The sequence below is a fragment of the Pelobates fuscus genome, chromosome 9, assembly GCF_036172605.1.
Source record: "Pelobates fuscus isolate aPelFus1 chromosome 9, aPelFus1.pri, whole genome shotgun sequence".
Classification (NCBI taxonomy): domain Eukaryota; kingdom Metazoa; phylum Chordata; class Amphibia; order Anura; family Pelobatidae; genus Pelobates; species Pelobates fuscus.
The window spans coordinates 80,409,399-80,428,947 of record NC_086325.1 but is presented as its reverse complement, the minus strand read 5'-3'; the positions used below and the strand labels follow the sequence as shown (position 1 = coordinate 80,428,947).

The 19,549-nt window shown below is 36.1% G+C and overlaps 1 protein-coding gene across 1 annotated transcript in view; it reads left to right on the top strand.

Moving 5' to 3' along the window:
• TENM1 (teneurin transmembrane protein 1) overlaps nt 1-19,549 on the top strand; it is a 642,971-nt gene that overhangs the window by 405,772 nt on the left and 217,650 nt on the right. Inside the window, exons 10-13 of the mRNA XM_063432113.1 lie at nt 1,335-1,545; nt 2,623-2,724; nt 6,197-6,391; nt 12,111-12,311. Of these exons, the coding sequence (XP_063288183.1) occupies nt 1,335-1,545; nt 2,623-2,724; nt 6,197-6,391; nt 12,111-12,311 (709 nt within the window). The remainder of the gene's footprint in view (nt 1-1,334; nt 1,546-2,622; nt 2,725-6,196; nt 6,392-12,110; nt 12,312-19,549) is intronic.

The following is a 19,549-nucleotide window of genomic DNA, read 5'->3' as shown; positions in this document are numbered from 1 at the left end:
TACATTCCTATTCTTAGGTATTCTTATTACATAAAGAATGTTATAGCATCATAACACAGCTTCATTTTTCTTGTCTTGTACTTAGCCACACAAGCAATTTTGACATGTGTGCTGAGTGTGCTTAAACACAATTTAAAATGTTCACATTTATTGCATCCACACATATTGCAAACAGAATTTTTAAAAGACAAAAGGGCATACACATATAACAAACAAATGTGAATGAATTTTTTTTTTTGTCACAGTTTTGGCAATGTTAATGTGTTCATAATTAGTGCAGCTTAAGAAAAATGTATTTAAAATAAATTATTTTATGTGTCCTGATATACAGAGCACATAATATGTCTTGAATTTCAGTTTATTTTTGGTAATTACGGGTCACAACATACATGGAGTAAAATACAATTTCAATGGGGATTTAGTATGTATTTTAGCTTTTAGAGATAGCATTTGCAGATAGCAGGTTGACTCAATACCCCACAAACACATGCAATTTTCAAAAGTAGGTACCACAGGGTATGCCATATGGTATATTCCGAGCCTTATTGTACAGTTATCTTTGCATCAATTGCAATTTTTTTACATGAGCAATTTAATGTTTTTTTTATGTAAACATGATTTGTGCTACTGTAATACAAATGACTAAATTTTGCTCAGCTATATCTCTTGATTACAGAATGACCCCTTTAACATACACGTGTCAAGTATTTTTGAAAATACAGGGCTGTAGCAATATATTAAGATGGGCCTATGGTGCATTTTGGTGCATTTCAGTAACTGACATATTCTAATTGCTTATCAAGTGATATATGATATATTTTTAGCTTTATTGAGGAGCCATTTTTTTTAGGTTTGTGGTATTAATATGTATTTTATAAAATTTACACATACAGTATACAGTATTTTTTGCTGCTTAACTTTTAAATGTCATGTTTGCCACTGTAATAATATTCCACAAACAGCAATCAGCAACATCTCCTGAGTAAAACAACACCCCTTATGTAAACCACTGAAAAGTATCAATCCTAATTCTAATCTTAAACCAGAGGGACCTGATCAGTATTTCCTCAGTACCTATGGGTTTACCCTTGCTGGAGGGAATCTCCAGTGACATAAAAAATAATGTCACAGGGACGGTGGCTGAATAATTTCTCAGGCTGGTGACAGCATTTAAAGGAAGCAGCAGAAGTATTCTATCTTAATTGCAAATCTTAATTACTGTTTCTTAAAATAATAACTGTGTCTTAAATGTTTGTATTGTTATTTTTAAAAGTACAGTGACTAGGCATTTTATTAGATTGCCTAATAAAGATGTAATTTTTCTATAATCGCAGTTTGATTTTGTAAAGCTAATGGATGGAAAGCACTCGATGAAGCAAGAACCAAAAAATGCAGAAAATCCCCAGCATGCACCACGTAGTCTAATTTTGGCATCTTTACAAGAAACTGGTTTTATTGAATATATGGATCAAGGTGCTTGGCATTTAGCCTTTTACAATGATGGAAAGAAAATGGAGCAAGTATTTGTACTTACAACAGCAATTGGTGAGAATTCTCCTTATGTTCCTTATCAGACATGCAATGTATGTTTGCAGGGGAGGTATATTATATTTGTATTTCATCAATTTTTTCAAAAGAAGTAAGATGACTGGTAAATTTCACGACCACAACAATTGATTCCCAAAAATGTGTTTGAACATAACTTTATAGGTAATAACTAAGAGTCTGAAAATGGATTGTATTCTGCAACAATAGCTGGGTTATTCACTGAAGTGGCAATAATTCAAAGGTTTTTAAAGTGAATTGGAAACTTTACACCACAATAACTCGATTTGAAATGCCCTCGCTCTCAAAAATCAATTATGCTTTCAATTTAATTATTGTGGCCTAAAATTTGGGATGTGGTTAGGGCTAAATCCCACCAAACATTGAATGCACTGCTTAGAGATCCAACATTGTTTCTCAATTGAGCTGGCAAACCATTTTAAAAACCTAATGTAACTCTACGTTTTTTACATGTCCAGTTTATAGATTATTTGAAGATTTTTTCACCTTCATTCTCCCTTTACATAATCTTATAAAAGGAAATAGTTGTATTCATTCAGAAGAGCTAAACAATCAATACTGTGTCTAATCAGAATAATTAATAGCGTAAGGCCAATTTTTGCTGCACATTAGTCCCGAGTAAAGTGTTATAACGTTATAAGCATTTACTACTAAATCTGTTACTAATGGTAGTTATCTGTTTCATAATTACTCATTAGGTTTATGTACGAAAAATTATTTGGTTGGAATGCATTTGGATTTTTGTTGTCTCACAGTTGAATAACTAAAATATTTGGCAAATTTAACAAATGTCCTTAAATGTCAACCACAGACATCTATAATGACATCAATTTCACTGCAATTTAATGTGCCCAAGAAAGAAAGTATATGAACCTTTTTGTCCTGTCATTCAGATTTTCAAGGCATCAGAATAAAAGCTTGTAGGAATCCATTTTTGTGTAAAAAAGAAATTTGATGCAATTTACCTGCAATTGAGTCACTCGCAGCATATTACATTTAAAGATGAATTCAAAATGTAACTCTATTCAATATTCATCCTATTTTGTTCACTCACAGAAATGATGGATGATTGTTCTACCAACTGCAATGGCAACGGAGAATGCATATCCGGTCATTGCCATTGCTTTCCGGGATTCCTGGGTCCAGACTGTTCTAGAGGTACAAGTCACTGATCCCACATGTCTTTAATATATCCAAGTGATTTAGATGAATCATTCTCTATCCCATTTTAAAACTTGTTTCAGGGAATACAATGAGGGTTCTGATTTTAACTTTCATAGTATTTTGATCAAAATTATCACAATGACTATTGGTAATTTAAAAAAAAATAATTGTCAAATCCAAAATTATTTCCAATTAGAATGGAAACTAAAATGTATGTTGTACTGCTGTGCTTCACATATCTTTAGACTGTTTAATATTGAGTTTGGTGAGTCTTCTTATAAGAAATATAATCTTTGAACATAATCTGCAAAAAAAAAACAGATAGAAGAGGAACACCAATTTGTAGGCCACAGAGTTTGTAGTCACATTCTACCCCACCTTGAATCAACTTTTTAACACAGGTTATCATTCATTATATGTGGAACTGATCTAAAATCCTTTTGAACCTGTATACAGTGAGGTGTACTGTCTAGGCTGGATATATATATATATATATATATATATATATATATATATATATATATATACAACTATCAGTGCAAGTGTTAGGCATCATACCTTTTAACTATGACCATTCCAGTGCAAGTATGAAGAACAGCATTTAAATTTAAGTTTAGGCAACCGATCAATTAATATTTTTATAAAGATCACCATGGTGATCATATCCAAGGTAACCACTTTTGCAGATAAAAATAAAAAAATGCATTACTTAATTACTAATTCTCTACTCACAGAACATGGAGTCCCTCTTCCTGGAAGAAAACTGTGGTTTACCACCATCTAGTTGGCACAGTGTTTATAAGTAATAATGTAATTATCAGTGTACTTAGTGATGATAAAGGTTAATTCCTTAAGTGTAAAGCTTCAATATGTCCTGATTTATTTACCAACATTAAAAAGTAATTTAGCAATGCTTAGTTCACAATGTAAATAGTGTGGACTTCACCCTTGCTGTACTCATTACTGTGTTCTAGGTCAGAGAGAGAGTACAGTTCGTACAAAAAGACAAAGTGAAAATCCATTATGCTAATTATATACAGAATATGCATCACTAATACATCATACTAATTATGCTAACACTGGGATGTCATCCTAGGTGAAGTCATCTTCTCCTGGCTGCCAGGAGGTTAACAGTGTTGCAGTGTGGGTAAATGTTTTGCCCCATGCTGAAAACACTGCTTTGTATGAATGTCCTCAATTTACAAGCTAAACAAACTAAATAAAAATAGTCTTTTTATTTTTTTCACTCTTATTTTCTTTAAAATCTATTATAATAATTTCATATGTTTTTAGGCCTAAATATATTCCTTAAAGGGACACATTATTATCTAAGATCCAGACCTGAAATGAAGTGATGGACACTCTGATGTTCTGCTCCCAAGCTTCATTCAGTATCTGTGTGACTCCAGTTTTAGAACACAATAAGCACCATAACAACTTTAGCTTGACAAACCCGTTTTAGTGTATAGATCATGTGCCCCACAGTCTCCCATCTCAACTCCTTGATGCTCAACTCCTTAAGATGTTTTTTATCTCCTGTTCTGTTAATTGAATCGTAATGAAACAGGGGAGACTCCTTAAAGGCTCTAGCAGGCTATTAACAGAGCAGGAGATAAGAAATTTCAAATTAAACTAATTGATTATTATATTTTTTCAGGAGCTATACTTAATTCATATCTATAGGCTAGTTCCTACTCTTACTATGCAAATCTGTCACAACATTTATTGTTAACTAGTGTTTCAAATAAAATAAAGCACACAGTAAAGCAATCTCTGTAGACAAACATATTCAACAGAATGGTTGCTACTTGCAGCAGCACCATAGTGCCAATCCCTATATAGAATATCCCCCATTTACCATAAAGTAAATGATTTACTCATCTTTTCAGAGGCTCCCTCAGTGCTACTCACCACCCCTGCTCCCACTATACCATCATGGAGGCATTGCTTCCTCCACCGATGGCCAATCTAATGCTGCTCATAGCATTCAGGACATGATGCACATGTGAGGCAGGCACCAAGCGTGTGTCCAATACTTCTCATGAGAATGCATTAAATCCTATGAATTTCTATGAGCTGCAGCATAACTCGGTCAGTGCAGCTAAAGTAAAGTTAGCATGAAAGTCATTAAAGGGGAGATCACACCAGGCATAAGGTAAGAAGGTAATACATATTTAATATATTGAAATCTACCCCCCCACACACACAATCCCAAACATATTCACACACACACACACACTAACAGCACCCTCTCACACACACACACAGCACACTCACACTAACAGCACCCTCAGACACACACAGCACCCTCAGACAAACAGCACCCTCCCAAACACAGCACCCTCCCAAACACAGCACCCTCCCAAACACAGCACCTTCAGACACACACAGCACCCTCACAAACACAGCACACTCAGACACACACAGCACCCTCGCACACACACACAGCACCCTCACACACACACACAGCACCCTCACACACACACACACACAGCACCTTCACACATACACAGCTCCCTCACACACACACACACACACACACACACACACACACACACAGAACCCTCACACACACAGCACCCTCACACACACACATATATAATATATCGAATAACCCTCAGTGAGTTAACAGACAAAGAAAATTAGAAACAAAGCAATACACAATACCACACCACAATCAGCTCACTCTACACACACACAATCCCAGAAGCAGGCTCCAAACACATGCACGATACACTTTCCTGGACCTTTTGTCCTCTGGTATCCCATTTATGGAGACACCAGAGACAAGTTACAAGCAAACACAGTGCAAGCATGTTATTAAATTTGCTTGCGCTGTGCAGAACAAATACAGGGCCTTTTTCTCATGCTAGAGCTCTTCAGCGGGGCTCTGCACATTGAACCATCATGCTCACTTTGAGAGGGGGCATGCTTGTCATTAGTGATGACAAAACACACCCTCTCTGGTCCCGCCCCCTTCTCAGCGGGCCACTGTGATTGAAAAATGCCCAGGCTGAATTTTTTTCCCAGTCCGGCCCTGCATATAGGTCTAGGCAGGCCGGTGCATGTATGACCCAATGTGTCAGTGTCAGTCACACCATGCAATGGTATTTTATTTCACAGTGTGGAATAGCAATGAACTTGTAAATATATATTTTATATATTCAATACATGCAAATTAGTTCAACATGGATTGACGTTCATGCTTGCTATATACAACAGCTTTGAAACACAACTGAGGAAGAGATGCATAGCCAGTGAACCACTCAAGGGCAGATGTTTCGTTGGTAATGCAACTCATCAGCATGAGGTTGGCTACTGCCTTGCTATTGAGGCTTGTTTACTATATTATGCACATATGATATAGTGCATATGTAATATTTACAAACATATAAAGCTGTGTTTCAGATATTGCAATAAATACATTCTTTTTAGGTCTAATTCTGTTTCTTCATTGTATTTCTAGATTCATGTCCGGTACTTTGTAGTGGTAATGGGGAATACGAGAAAGGACACTGTGTATGTCGAAATGGATGGAAAGGTGCTGAATGTGATGTTCCAGAGGAGCAATGTATTGATCCTACCTGCTCTGGTCATGGTACATGTAAAATGGGGGTCTGTAACTGTGTACCTGGATACAAAGGAGAAATATGTGAAGAAGGTTTGTTTCTATTATATTCTTTTCCTGTTTGAAGTCCTATTTCTGAGTTTACTTAATAAAGTCTAGCAAAATAAACCGATGCATTTCCCGAACATAGCGAATGAGACAGAATCTAATAAAAAGTGTTCTTTTGGTAGTATGGACCCTGATTGTATAGGACTTTCACTAAAGTGAAAATTCCAAGTGAATTTAAGATTTTTTTTTATTAATTGGTTCATTTTTTTCCAAGGTTAGTTAGAGATACAGAAATCAGAAATATGAAAGCATTTGAATAACATTGGTATGGTACATAAATTCGAGAAGGTATATCCCTCAAATAGCTTCCACTTTGCCATATGTACATAATGTTTTTTGGGTCACAGTGTAAATTTATCTTGTTCTCTGGGTCCTACTGCGCTGCCTTTGGAAGGTAGCTGAAGTATAGCGGTATTATCCCATAGTAGTGATAAGGTGCTTGGTCCTCTCATTCCAAGGTTTCCCTTGTTATTTCTCCATGTATGCTTCTTTCATTTACTGGGATTCCCAGAGCTGTGAATTTAAAAATTAATGTAAACATAGCCAAACTTGAAACATTATCTAACCCAGCTATGGTTCAAGTTTAGGTACTTTGGCCTTAAATTCACATTCACTTTTAATTCTCACTTAAGTAAATAAACCAGTGTCATCAAACCAATCCTAATATGGGTTCTAATGGTATAGAAACAGTGAGATTGGACAATAAACAACATTGAATGACACAGGGCAGAAGGATGTTAAAAAAAAAAAAAAACAGAAATATACATCCATACCTTTAGTATATGGCAGGATCCTTCAGCCATATACATTCACTTTTGATTGGATAGTGTTTAGAAACCAACAGTTAATCCCCATGATCTTGCAAAAAGAAAGAAAGGTTGAAGAGGACAAACCACCCCATGCTATAGGTTGGGGGTGGTTTGTCCTCCTCAACCTTTCTTTTGCATGGTTTGAGGTGGGTGAGAGAGGTACCCATTAGAGCAGGGGTAGGCAACCTTCAGGACTCCTGGTGTTTTGGACTACATCTCCCATAATGTTTTTACAGCCATAATGCTGACAAAGCATCAAGGGAAATGTAGTTCAAAACATCTGGAGTGCCGAAGGTTGCCTACCCCAGCATTATAGTGTAGTAGTAGAGGTGGTTTTAAGTATTGTGATACAAATAACTAAGTTCCTTACTAACACACGGGAACTTCTGTGATTGTATAGTATTTTAGACCCATGACCTTCCCTGCTTTCAAACACTGTCTGTCTCACTGTGCATGCATATGGTTGAATGACCCTGTCATATAATAAAGGTAGAAATTAGTTCTCATTTTTTTACATATACTTCGATTTAAAAATATATATTTTCTTTCAAAACTTGATGAAAGCATTTTTATATTAAATAATTATTTTGATAGGACAGTTGTCCTTTAAGTTATGTTGGTTACCACCAAAGTGTTCATATGTTGACCAGAGAGGGCTGCATTAATTATGGTGCTTAACTGCCCCTTCAAGAATTGTGTCATCCAAACCACATTGGTTTTTGTAAGTTGAAATGCAGTGGTTAGTGGTGTCAAATGAAATGGAAAGATCTATAAAATGTAAAATGAAGTCATCTGGCCATCATATAAGGAGAGCTAAGACTGCTGAACATGCAGTAGAGAGATTGATCAACTAATACTGAATGAATACTCTATTCCTAATGCTAGATTGTTATACTAGCTAGTTAGAGTCAGGGTACCCTGGAATAATAAAATAAAGAATTTGTTTGCATTGTAGGGACAGTCTTTTTGCCCCAGAATTCAGGTGCCTAGACTGTCCTTTTGAGGTTTCACAAAATATAGAATTTTGATTGTCAAAGGATTAATCCCTGCTGCCAGATAAAGGAGCTCTTAAAACATTTCTAATATACTGGTGTGTGAGATTTTATTGAGCATCTTTGCAATCATATGTCCTGCAAAGAATATCACATTGTGAGTATCTCTTGTTCTTTTTTTTTTTTCAATGTGACATTTTTTAATTTTCATAAAGACAAAAAAAAATGGGGTACAGAAGAGAAAGGGAAGCTTCATTTGAGCATAATGGGGTTGTACAATCTTTGATATACATTTCATGACAAATTATTTAAGCAGGGGGGTACAGAAGGGAAGAGGGGGTTTACACGTCTTTTACACACCTATTACCTCTACACTTTCATTGTGTATTCTACGCTGAAAGTGTAGAGGTGATAGGTGTGTAAAAGATGTGGTGTTGCTGTGGGTGGTGTATATGGAAGGAGCTCCCCGTGGTCGGGGCGTCCGCTCACTTCTACGTGTGGAGGTAGCATCATGATCAGATTGGTCAGGGTGATAACGCTACGTTATGTTATGACTTCAGGGAAGGGGGGGGGGACAAGGAGGCTTTAGTGAACTGGTGGGGAGGGTGGGAGGGAGGTGGAGGGGGTTTTAGCTTTGGTACCGGGCTGCGGCTGTCGGTGGGTCCCAAAGTCATGACTCCTATGGTTTGGGTTAATCTGGTAAGGTGTGTTGGGAGATTGGTGCTGGGTTGTAGGGTGTTTTCCCTATTGCGGCTTTAAGTGGGTTCACCTATGGGCCTAGGAAGGTCTGCGTTGGTGTGCGTGAATTGTTGGCTATAGTTTCGCCACATCATGGCGGTGTGGGGGCTTAGTTTCCCTATTTTTGCTTGGTTCCACATGGTGAGTTCGTACTCCAGTACTGATGTCACTTCTGTTTCAATTTCTCGGACGGAGGGCAAGTCCGTCGTCTTCCATTTTCTAGCTATTAATATGGATACTGTGCCGAGAATGAGGTACATCATTTTCTTGATCAGTTTCGGAGCTTCGTCTGGTAACAATCGTAGTAGTATTGTTTTAGGGTCAAGTGCTAGTTGGAAATTTGTGACTTTGTGAATTTGTAGGTGTTTTCTATTGCTACCCATTGGGGTGTGTATGTGGTCGAGTGAGCACTGATCACATTCGTAAGAATGACGGACGGGCAATACGCTTTGATGTTGGGGAAGCCCATACCACCATGTTTCACATTCCTCAACAGCAGCGATTTGGGGACTCGAGGGTGTTTGCCGCCCCAGCTAAATCTGAGGAGAGTTGCCTGTAATTTCGTGATATAGCTTTGCGGGATTTTGATTTGTAGTGTCCGGAAGAGGTAGAGAATTTTAGGGAGAATTGTCATTTTCAGCACCGCTATTCTTCCAACCCATGACAGGTATAGGTTCTTCCATGCTTGTAGTTGGGTGTCTATATATTTTAGCCGTTTTGTGTAGTTAATGGGGAATAGCTAATTTTCTTTGTGAGTTATCTTGACACCTAGTACACCAGGTAGTCTTCACTCCAGTCTCAGCTATGGCTGGACTTCAGGATTGTTTCCATGTGTTTTGGTGTGTTGAGGCACATTGCTTGTGTTTTGGCGATGTTGAGCTTATAGTAAGACTGTTGGCTGTATGCCTGTAATTCTTTGTGTAAGGAGAGGAGTGTTATGAGTGGTTGCATGAGTGTGAGGAGTATGTCATCGGCAAATAAGCTTAGTTTGTAGTCTTTTTGGCTGACTGGTACACCATGGATGGAATCGTTAGTTCGAATTGCTATTGCCAGAGGCTCCAAGGCTAATACATAAAGGAGAGGGGAGAGTGGGCACCCTTGGCGGGTTCCGTTCGTGATGGGGAAAGCTTCTGAGCTAAATCCCGAGGTGAGTACTGTTGCTGTAGGGACACTGTACAGGGCTCGAAATGCGGAAAGGAAGGGGGCTGGGAAGCCGTAAGCCCGCAAGTTTTCTTGAAGGAATTGCCAGTTCAGGCGGTCAAATGCCTTCTCAGCGTCTAGGGATAGCAGAACACTTGGTAATTTGGTGTTCTTCAGTATTTTGTATAGGTCCAGTACTATCCTGGTGTTGTCTGGTCCTTGTCTGCCTGCCACAAATCCCATCTGGTCTGTATGAACCAGTGTTGGCAATAGGGTCTTGAGTCGCTCTGCATATATTTTGGCATAGAGTTTCGCATCTGCATTTAGGAGGGATATTGGTCTGAAGTTTTGGCATGTGGTCGGGGGTTTCCCTGGTTTAGGAATCGTGATGATGTGTGCCGATAAGAACTCGGCGGGGAAGGTTCCCAGTCGGGTGGCTTCGTTAAAGAAACGTGTAAGGCCTGGGGCAATTTCAGCCTTGAAGGTAGCGTAGTAAGTGTTGGTGTATCCGTTCAACTTTATTATGCGGCATTTTGCCTATTTGGTCGAGCACCTTGTTTGTGGTGATCGGTGCTGATAGGCATGTTGTGTGTTGTGCTAGGAGTTTGGGGAGGGCAATCTTTTCTAGATAGTTACGAATAGATGTGGGTGTGGGTTGGGCCTGGGCGCTTTGGTCTTTTAGGTTGTACAAGGTGGAGTAGTAGTGTGCGAATTCGTTGCAGATTTGTGCTGGTTGCATTATCTTGCACCCGGTGTGTGAGTTTATGAATGGGATGCGTGCCTGTGCCTGTGCCTGTGTTGCCCGGAGCCTTTGTGCCAGTACTTTTGTTGCTTTGTTCCCCATGGAGTAGGAAGTTGCTTTAAGTTTTTTCAATGCGATGCTGGCTTTTTTGAGATGGATTGATTTAACTTAGTCTTGCGCTGTTTGCAATTGTTGTTGAAGGTTTTTGGAGGGGTTTGTCTGACATTGTGAGTATCTCTTGTTCTTAATATTGAGAATCTCTGTTTTCTTTTCTATTTTAGAATTAGTTATTTCACAGTCAGTGAAAGGTTGATATAGCTTTGGAAGAACTATATGAATTACTTTTTATTTGCTTTGCCACTTCTCTTTTGTAAGTTACTTTAAGGATATAAAGCACTTTTATGATGTCTGATAAATGAAGAATAAGCTGGTATAATATAAAAAGAAGCATGTAATTCATAGTTGCATTGTTTAAAGGACTTTATAACTAGCTACAGAGCCAAAGTGTTTCAGCTCACAGAGCCTTTGTCAAGGTTGTATAGACCTACATGACATTTACATTGAAAGAGTTAAAAGGAACAGGTTCAAGACTTGGGTTAGTTGGTTATATTTGTTGCTTATATCATTCAGGCTCTGTTGGTTATGTTTGTTGCTTATATCATTTGGGTTCTGTTAGTGGAATGCAAGTACATTTTTCAAATGGAGGTAAGTCACGTACTAATAGTAGATTACAGGAAAAGATGAAGCTTGATGTTACAAATTAAAAATACTTCCTTCGGTATGTGCAAGATATTCGTGGTATAAGTAGGTAGTAAAACAATTGGTGTGGTCATTTGAGATGTGTATATACAGTATGTATATGATGTGTTCTTAAGAGTATATTAATAATAAAGACAATTCAATGTATTTGCATCAGAATTTTCAGATTCTTTTGACTGAAACCCTATTTTTCAACGAAAACCTCATTCTCCAGGATAAAACAACCCTCTATTCAAATGTCTACCTTCTGTTATCTGTTACAACTGAGCTTATCCAGGTATGGAGTAGGTTTAGATGAAGCCACATATATCTAATGCATATAATAAGACATTTTACATTGGCCATAGGACGAGAGAGGTAGTTTTCAGTAGCATGCTAACAGTGAATTTGAAATCTAAATTGATTATAACCACTCATACCATAGGTGATCTTTTACAAGATAATTAGAATTGCTTTTAACATCATAAAATTGTATTTCCTGGAAGTAATATTTATAGCAGTATTGGATTTAATTTCTTCTTTAGAGAACTGCCTTGATCCAATGTGTTCTGATCATGGAGTATGTGTTCAAGGAGAGTGCCATTGTACTGCTGGTTGGGGAGGAGTGGACTGTGAAAACGCACTGGCACTGTGCCAGGAGCAGTGTTCCGGCCATGGGACCTTCCTCCTAGATAGTGGTGTATGCAGCTGTGAGCCACTCTGGACTGGTGCAGATTGTTCTACAGGTAAACACACATACATCTCTTTTGTTATTGTATTTAAAATATTGGTAATTTTAAATTAAAAATAGCAATATCTAATAAGAATGCCTAAGCTGTGTGTGAAACTACCTTCGCTATATAAGAATTGCTCATATCATGTACTGTTTTAGTGTCCAAGCTTTATATTTGTGGTTTCCAAAGTTTGTTACTCACATAAAAAAAGGTTCGATAACACTGGATGAACAATTTCTAATTATATATTAAATAAATGATGCAAGCAGTGGTGGAACTAAACAATGGCCAAAAGGTAGATCCCCATCTTAAAACTCCTACAATGCCACGCCTGCTGGGGAACTATTCAATTTTGCCATGCCATTATCGATAAGTTGTCTACAGAAAAGTTTCAAAAGAAGCATATTGATCAGAATAAAAGTTGAATGTGAGAGAACCATGACTAGGTGAAAAATTAATAGAATACATACGTTTACCTTCTAGGCATGTACATGAGAGAAGTAGTATTTACTATTCTAGTTTCTTGTGAATTTTTATTTACAATTGTTGTTCCCTCTTCAATATGTATGCTTAGAGTAGTTGAATCTATTAACTTAGTAAAAAACTGAAATTCTAAAACAGGCAAAGGCCTCTTTGTTGACATATTATCCTCTATGGCTGGCACTACTTTAAGACAGCACAAGTGGTTAGAGTACACGGGCCTAAGGACACAGTACTTAATGACCGGTGGAGGGTGTACACACCAAGCTCCTGCCACTGACTCTGCAGCATGGCCTCATGGACTAGGAAGAGGGGGATGTATAAGATACAGACAATGGGGGGGTTGTAAGATACACTAAAGATGGATATAATACAAACGCACATCACAGATACAGCAGAATACCTACTTTCGACTGTTGAAAAGTCTTTAGCACATCTGGCTTGTGATTGACACAAGTGGGATCAATTCAGATGGATGTGACGTAATGCGTGAGTGAGGTGCGAGAGAGGGAACTTTCACCCAATTTGCCCCAGGAGGAGAAAAATGCTTGTTTCCTTCTTCATCTTCTATGGAAGATTATTTTATTTAATTTTTTTACTTATGTCAGCTGCTGTGCACACTGACTGTCACTTAAGAGCAGCAGCTTTGCAGGTTTATTCACATAAATGTGAATTGTGGTTTATTAGCCAGGGACAAAAGGCTAGGGGAGCTTTCGAGGAAGCTATTTTAGACTTCCCTCTTAACAATTCACCTCAATTTAGTAAATAAACCCATATTTTTTTTTTTTTTACAATAATTAGTTTTTTGTTTTGCTTTGTTTATTAGAGTTGATGATAGTTTAACAAAAACAAAAAACTGCTTGCATTTTTGAAACATCTGGTATATTGTTTTCCTTCTAAGAAAGACAAAAAAAACTCAACCAAAAAACAAAAACCCAGTTAATTAATTGAGACAGTTTTGTGAAGTGTTTTTAAAAAAACAAAACAAAAAAATAAACATTCAGTTTCCCAGTTTCCAGGTTTAATAGTGGTGTTGGCACTGCTTGGAATCTTTAGCCAACCTCTCTATAACATATATGTTTAAACAACAAAAATAACCTTTTAGTCTCTTTCAGTAATTAAAAACTTAGTCATATACTAAGTTAAATAGATAATTGAATTTAGAAAAAGCAAACTCACAAGCATTGTCATTTTAGTAAATAGTTTTCAAGATATTCTTTTATTAAAGAAGGTTTTCATCTTTCTTGCAAACCTTTCGTCTCGAATGGAATTTTTCAATTACAATCGAAAACCACCTAAAATGGAATAGGTAAATATCTACCTATTTCTGTAATATTACACATGGGATGAATATGGCAGAATGAGAATGTCTACTCTGTAGAGATTGAAAATAAATCAGTTCAATCTCCAAACTTTGACCTTGAACCAAGAGGTTTATTCATTTCTTCATAAAATCACTGTGTTGAAGAAAGCACTCAAAAATTATATTTATTTTAAGACTCAATTGAAGAGTTAAAGTCAGTAGAAACTGTCCTTGTGAGCTTTTTGCATTGGGTCATCTACACCGGATGTTCCTTCATGTCTGTACATGTTAGGCTCCAAAATATTAGTGCATTTTGTAATTCTGGTTTTAGAACACTCTTGACCTTCTTAGTGTATTACAATTAGTTATATTTGAGTGATCAATATCCTTTGACTACACATGATACACTGGGAACATATTGCCTCTGTCATAGTTACATTTTTTTTACATAGTGAAAGGATACAAAATGACAATTTGTGTTTTATGGTAAAAATAATAGTTATTGAGGGTACTGAAGATATTGTAATAAAGAGACCATAACTTTAAGGAAATCATGTAAGATACATATAGCAGATGCGTGCATATAGAGAGAATAATGCCATCTTGGGTTTATGTCTTGTGATCATGGTATATTTTGTTACCTCTAGAACCCATCAATACATTCTCACAATAATTAATGGCATATAGCTACCAACACAAAGATCCTGTTTTTTTTTCCAATTCCCACTCATTCATCCTTTAAAAACAATGGCTAATTTTAGACATGCAAATGTTCTGGCTGAGCTTACTGGGAAATGTTTTTTGTTTGTTTCTTTCACAAACATATGTGCTCCTAAAGGTTAGCCATGACTGTGACACCCCATAAACCATTTAATTACTCTTCTTTTGTAAACCTCATTATGATAATGATTATTAAAGTTACCAGTGTGGTCCGTCTGGCCTATCTGCCATCAGTGATTAGTACTTTGGCATCTTTTTGGTATTTTAGTCTTTAGTAAAAAGCATTATATTTTACCAATTATTGCATGAGTAAACAGAATATCCACAATGAGAACCCTACAGGAGTAAAAAGAAGAACCAATAAGCACAAAATACCATCATTCAAAGATTCAGACACCTGCACATTTAAGATGTATAAAGATATAATGCACTTTTTTAAAGTTTAAAATCAGTGGTGGTTTGTTATCTGGAAGATGCTACGATCTTCGTGTGCAATGTTAAAAAGAGAAAACATGCTAGATAGTAATTAGCAGTTTGTTGAATAAAAAAAGAGCTAGCTTTTTGACAGCTTGACAAGTTTGCAAAAGCTTGTGATTATATAAGTGCACACTCAGCAAGTTTAAACTCTGTGATTTCAAGTCTAATAAAGAATTTCAGTAATTTTTGAAAGCTGAGACATATCTTGAGCTGACAAAGTAATGAATTCATTGCAGGGAAAAGTTGTGATCCTGTATTAACAACATGGTATATCCATTGGTTATTTCTGTCTAAAATATATATTCTATTAAATGTTAGTTTTCATCATTTGCTATTCTGTTCATAATGGATAGATTTATTAACAATGTGTGTACCAATTATGTAAATGTGAGTAACAATAAACCAGTCATTAAATATTCTATCTCAGAATGGAATATACAACTAATTTAACAAATCCAGAGCAGAACAGAGTTGCAAATGAAAAAGGATATTTTGTATTAGCAAAGGGTCTTACGGACCAGGTTGTGATCCTCAAGGGGTTAAATAATTTATTTGCCAAGAGATCACTTTAATAAAAAAAGATGTGTTATTTATTTTTGTATTTAAAACAGACACTTTATCTATTATTCATCAGTCTAACATAAAACTGACTCCATTTTGGGTGTCTAGCCAATGGCTTTGAAACTGTTAGAGAGATTCACTGGTTGGATATACCACATATGTGGTTGAATGTGTTATTATTTCCAGGCCTTCCAGAGAATTAATAATTAATTTAAAATTAACATAACTCATTTTTTTAAATATGTATGCAGACAAAGCATCACGGGAGATGCTGTTTCTCAACAGCTGGAGAGCAAGCTGTTTACCAACCGTTGTCTACAGGCATTGGTGATCGTCCACTAACCTGGTTTCGATTGTATGTTTCAGACCGATTGCAATATGTGGCCATTTCTGACTGCGCTGCCCTCCCTCTTCTAGTCACGTCTGGTGTTCCCAAGGCTCCATACTCAGCCCCCTGCTATTCACATTATTTATAAATGATCTGCCTAACGTCTGCAAATGCTCAACTGTACACATGTATACAGACGACACTGTAATCTACGCTAGTAACCCCAAGCTACCGCAGCTTAAACCTTTGCCCCTCAAATTTAAGACTATGTCTGATTGTTGTGGTAGTTTCTTTTAAATATGCTCTCCTACTTTACTGTGTTTATTCCCTTTATGTATTTAAATGTATTTATATATTAAAATGTATAATTACGTGAAGAGTGCTTCTTCCTCACAAACCCAAATAGAGATTACAGGATTCCAAAGTGTGGGACAGATGCACATGCAGTGATGCATACATACTAAAATCATGTCAAGTGTATAGCTTTGATTGGTACCATTGACTACTTGGAATTATGAGAATTATTGGTTACAGTCAACAGCACATTGAATACATTAACCCCCCAAACCCTACATCCACCTACTTGTATTCTAGGTTCTACTAAAATCCTCCCTAGACCTAACTTTACTTTACAGTTGAGAAGAACTTAAAAAATATTTTTTTATTTTTTATATATATATATATAGATGTAAAAAACAGATAACATTTGTATCTTGTAACAGAATAATTAGCATGTCCGCTATTCATGGAGTTATGACTTGCATAATCAAACCAGATAAATTGCATTTCTGGTTAGATGCCCCCAATGTTCTGACATGAACAACACACCAGAGAATATCATTACAATTAAAGAAATAGTAAAGGCTTGAAGGACTGCTAACTTCAGCAAACCACTTCATCTCAATTGGGTTCATGATTTTGGACCTATTGGTGATTATCCAAAATTTGGATGGATCACAATTTATTTGAAAGCAAATGCACAAACAGTATATTGAGTAATATAATGGGGTATTTGGTGCTATTAATGTATGTCCCCTTAAATTCCAATAGAATATAATGTTTACTTCAAGTAGGATCAGATGAGAAACCCTCTGGCTGCTAATATTGTGTGAAGTGGTCATTAATGACCATTACATTGACAGCAGCAATATGCTACCCTTAATGTGCTTTCATACTGTGTAGTTTAGGGCTAAAGTAGCAAGAAGACTCACATTAAAAAAAGGAAAAATATTTCTTCTCAAATGCATTAACGATCTAATGGAGTGTTTCATGAGCTTTAGTCTTATTTGCATATTGATATAGAGAATATTAGTGCAAAATATGGCTACATAACAACACAATTTATATGTAAACAGTCTTTTAGGTACATTAAAAGTTAATGTTAAGCATGATGTACTGACACATTAGTCCAATTATTCAACATATGACAAGACTGGCAGTCTACAGGAAGAAAGGGGAAGCTAATTGACTAAAAATGTTTTGTGTTCCAAACTCTGCTTTTACAGTGACTTTAAGATCTTTTATAACATTAGACATGTTTTTCTTAAAATTATGTATTAAGCTTCAGATCAGAGTTATTTAGAGTTTAGAGTAGTCTGTAGGTAGAGCATATCCTAATCATTGTATTGTGGACCTACATATATATGGATAAAGTATTGTAATACTTTAGACGTTATCCGAATGATGTACGTTTAAAGAGTAACATCGTTACCGATCTAAAGTAGGAAATAGATTGAGGATATTATCTATATCTTTTAGACTGTAGTTGATGTGAAAACTGGGTTTTCTAATTTAGTTAGCATGAAAATCCTTGCCTATGGTAATTATGTTTTTGATACTGATAAAAGGGAGATCATCCTAGATATTATCTAAACAATAAATGTGAATTTTCTCAAATTTATTTTTACTTTCTTAAAATTATTTTTGCTATTATAGTACCATTGCAAAAAAAATGTACATTTTAAGCTGCTGTAGATGCAATACATTTTGTGCAGCTAGTCCTGCCTAGACATGGAAGTGATCATATAGTCAGAATACTGCGATAGTATCTGGAAAGGTTTTCTGTTTTGACCTTAAAATCCCTGTAAATTCCACGTATTGGCTATAGGTTTACTAAAGTCATTAGTTGAACTACAAATCCCCAAAAACGTTACTGTTTCCTGAAGAAATGGACAAATGTGTTGTTGGAAAAACACTCTGGTTTAGGTGAGAAGATAAAAAGGAACATGTCGCATTACATCCCCTCACTATACCAGCAGGAAGGGAACATTTTAGAACCAGAGAAATTGTAGAATACTGTAAAATATGCATTTATTTATTAATTTGTTTATTTATTTTGAAAAAAATATTTAAATATACAAAATCAAAAAATCAAAAATATGGGCTTTAGTAATTGAAAAAACACAAAAATGCAAGTTGTATTTGTGCCTGGAATGTTCCTTTCAATTGGAACAGTTCATTATTCCCTCAGCCGTTATTGAAGGTATAACAGTGTGCATAATGCAACAATATTAGTATTATTAACTTTATACAAGTTAAAGGCACCATCCAGGCACCTAAGGCACTTCAACTTTTTTTCAATAGAAATTATAGAAATTGACATGTTTATAAACTAACCTTGTTACATCCACAGACTTTTAAGAAGACAACAGGTCATGTTACTTCTTGGTTTGTTTAGCTCAATGGAGCTAAACACAAAGCAGGCAATTGCTCAGACCACCTGCCTTGCAAAGGCTTTTCATTGTGTTGCATTTGGAAGTCAGTGATTGGACAGCCACATAGAGGACTTGCAAAGGCTTCAGACAAGAGATCGGTAGCTTTGTTTAGATGGTTTTAGATACACCCCAATTAAAAAAATGTATAAATGCAGACATGTTTCCATTTGCGGTCTATCTACTAAAGAGTGATTTTTATTTGTTGATTATTTGTGCAGCAGAGTTTACCTTTAATCAAAAAAACAAAAAAAAAAACCACTTACTTTCACTTACTTTAATTTCCAGTTGCTGCCATTTTGTTCTCCTTGCACCATGATGTTTGCAGTTTCCCCTTTTGGGGGATTTTTTTTAATTATAGAGTGTTGGAAAATTAGTTTAGCAACTGAAATGTAATTTTGCTTGAGCTCTACTTTTTCTTATGTATAACTACAAAAACTGAATTTTCAAAAAAATAAAACAAGGAGAAATAGACAAAAAAATAAAAAAAAAGAAGAATTTAAGAACAAAACTGCAAAGTAACAGTGCTGCTTTAACTATCTATTGGTCTATTAAACAACCGTTACTTACTACGTGCAACAGTGCTGCATATTTTCGCAGACCATTTAAGCGTGTGAATGTTAATATTTAAGACTTATTTTGAACACAAAGTACATTTTAAGAAACTAAG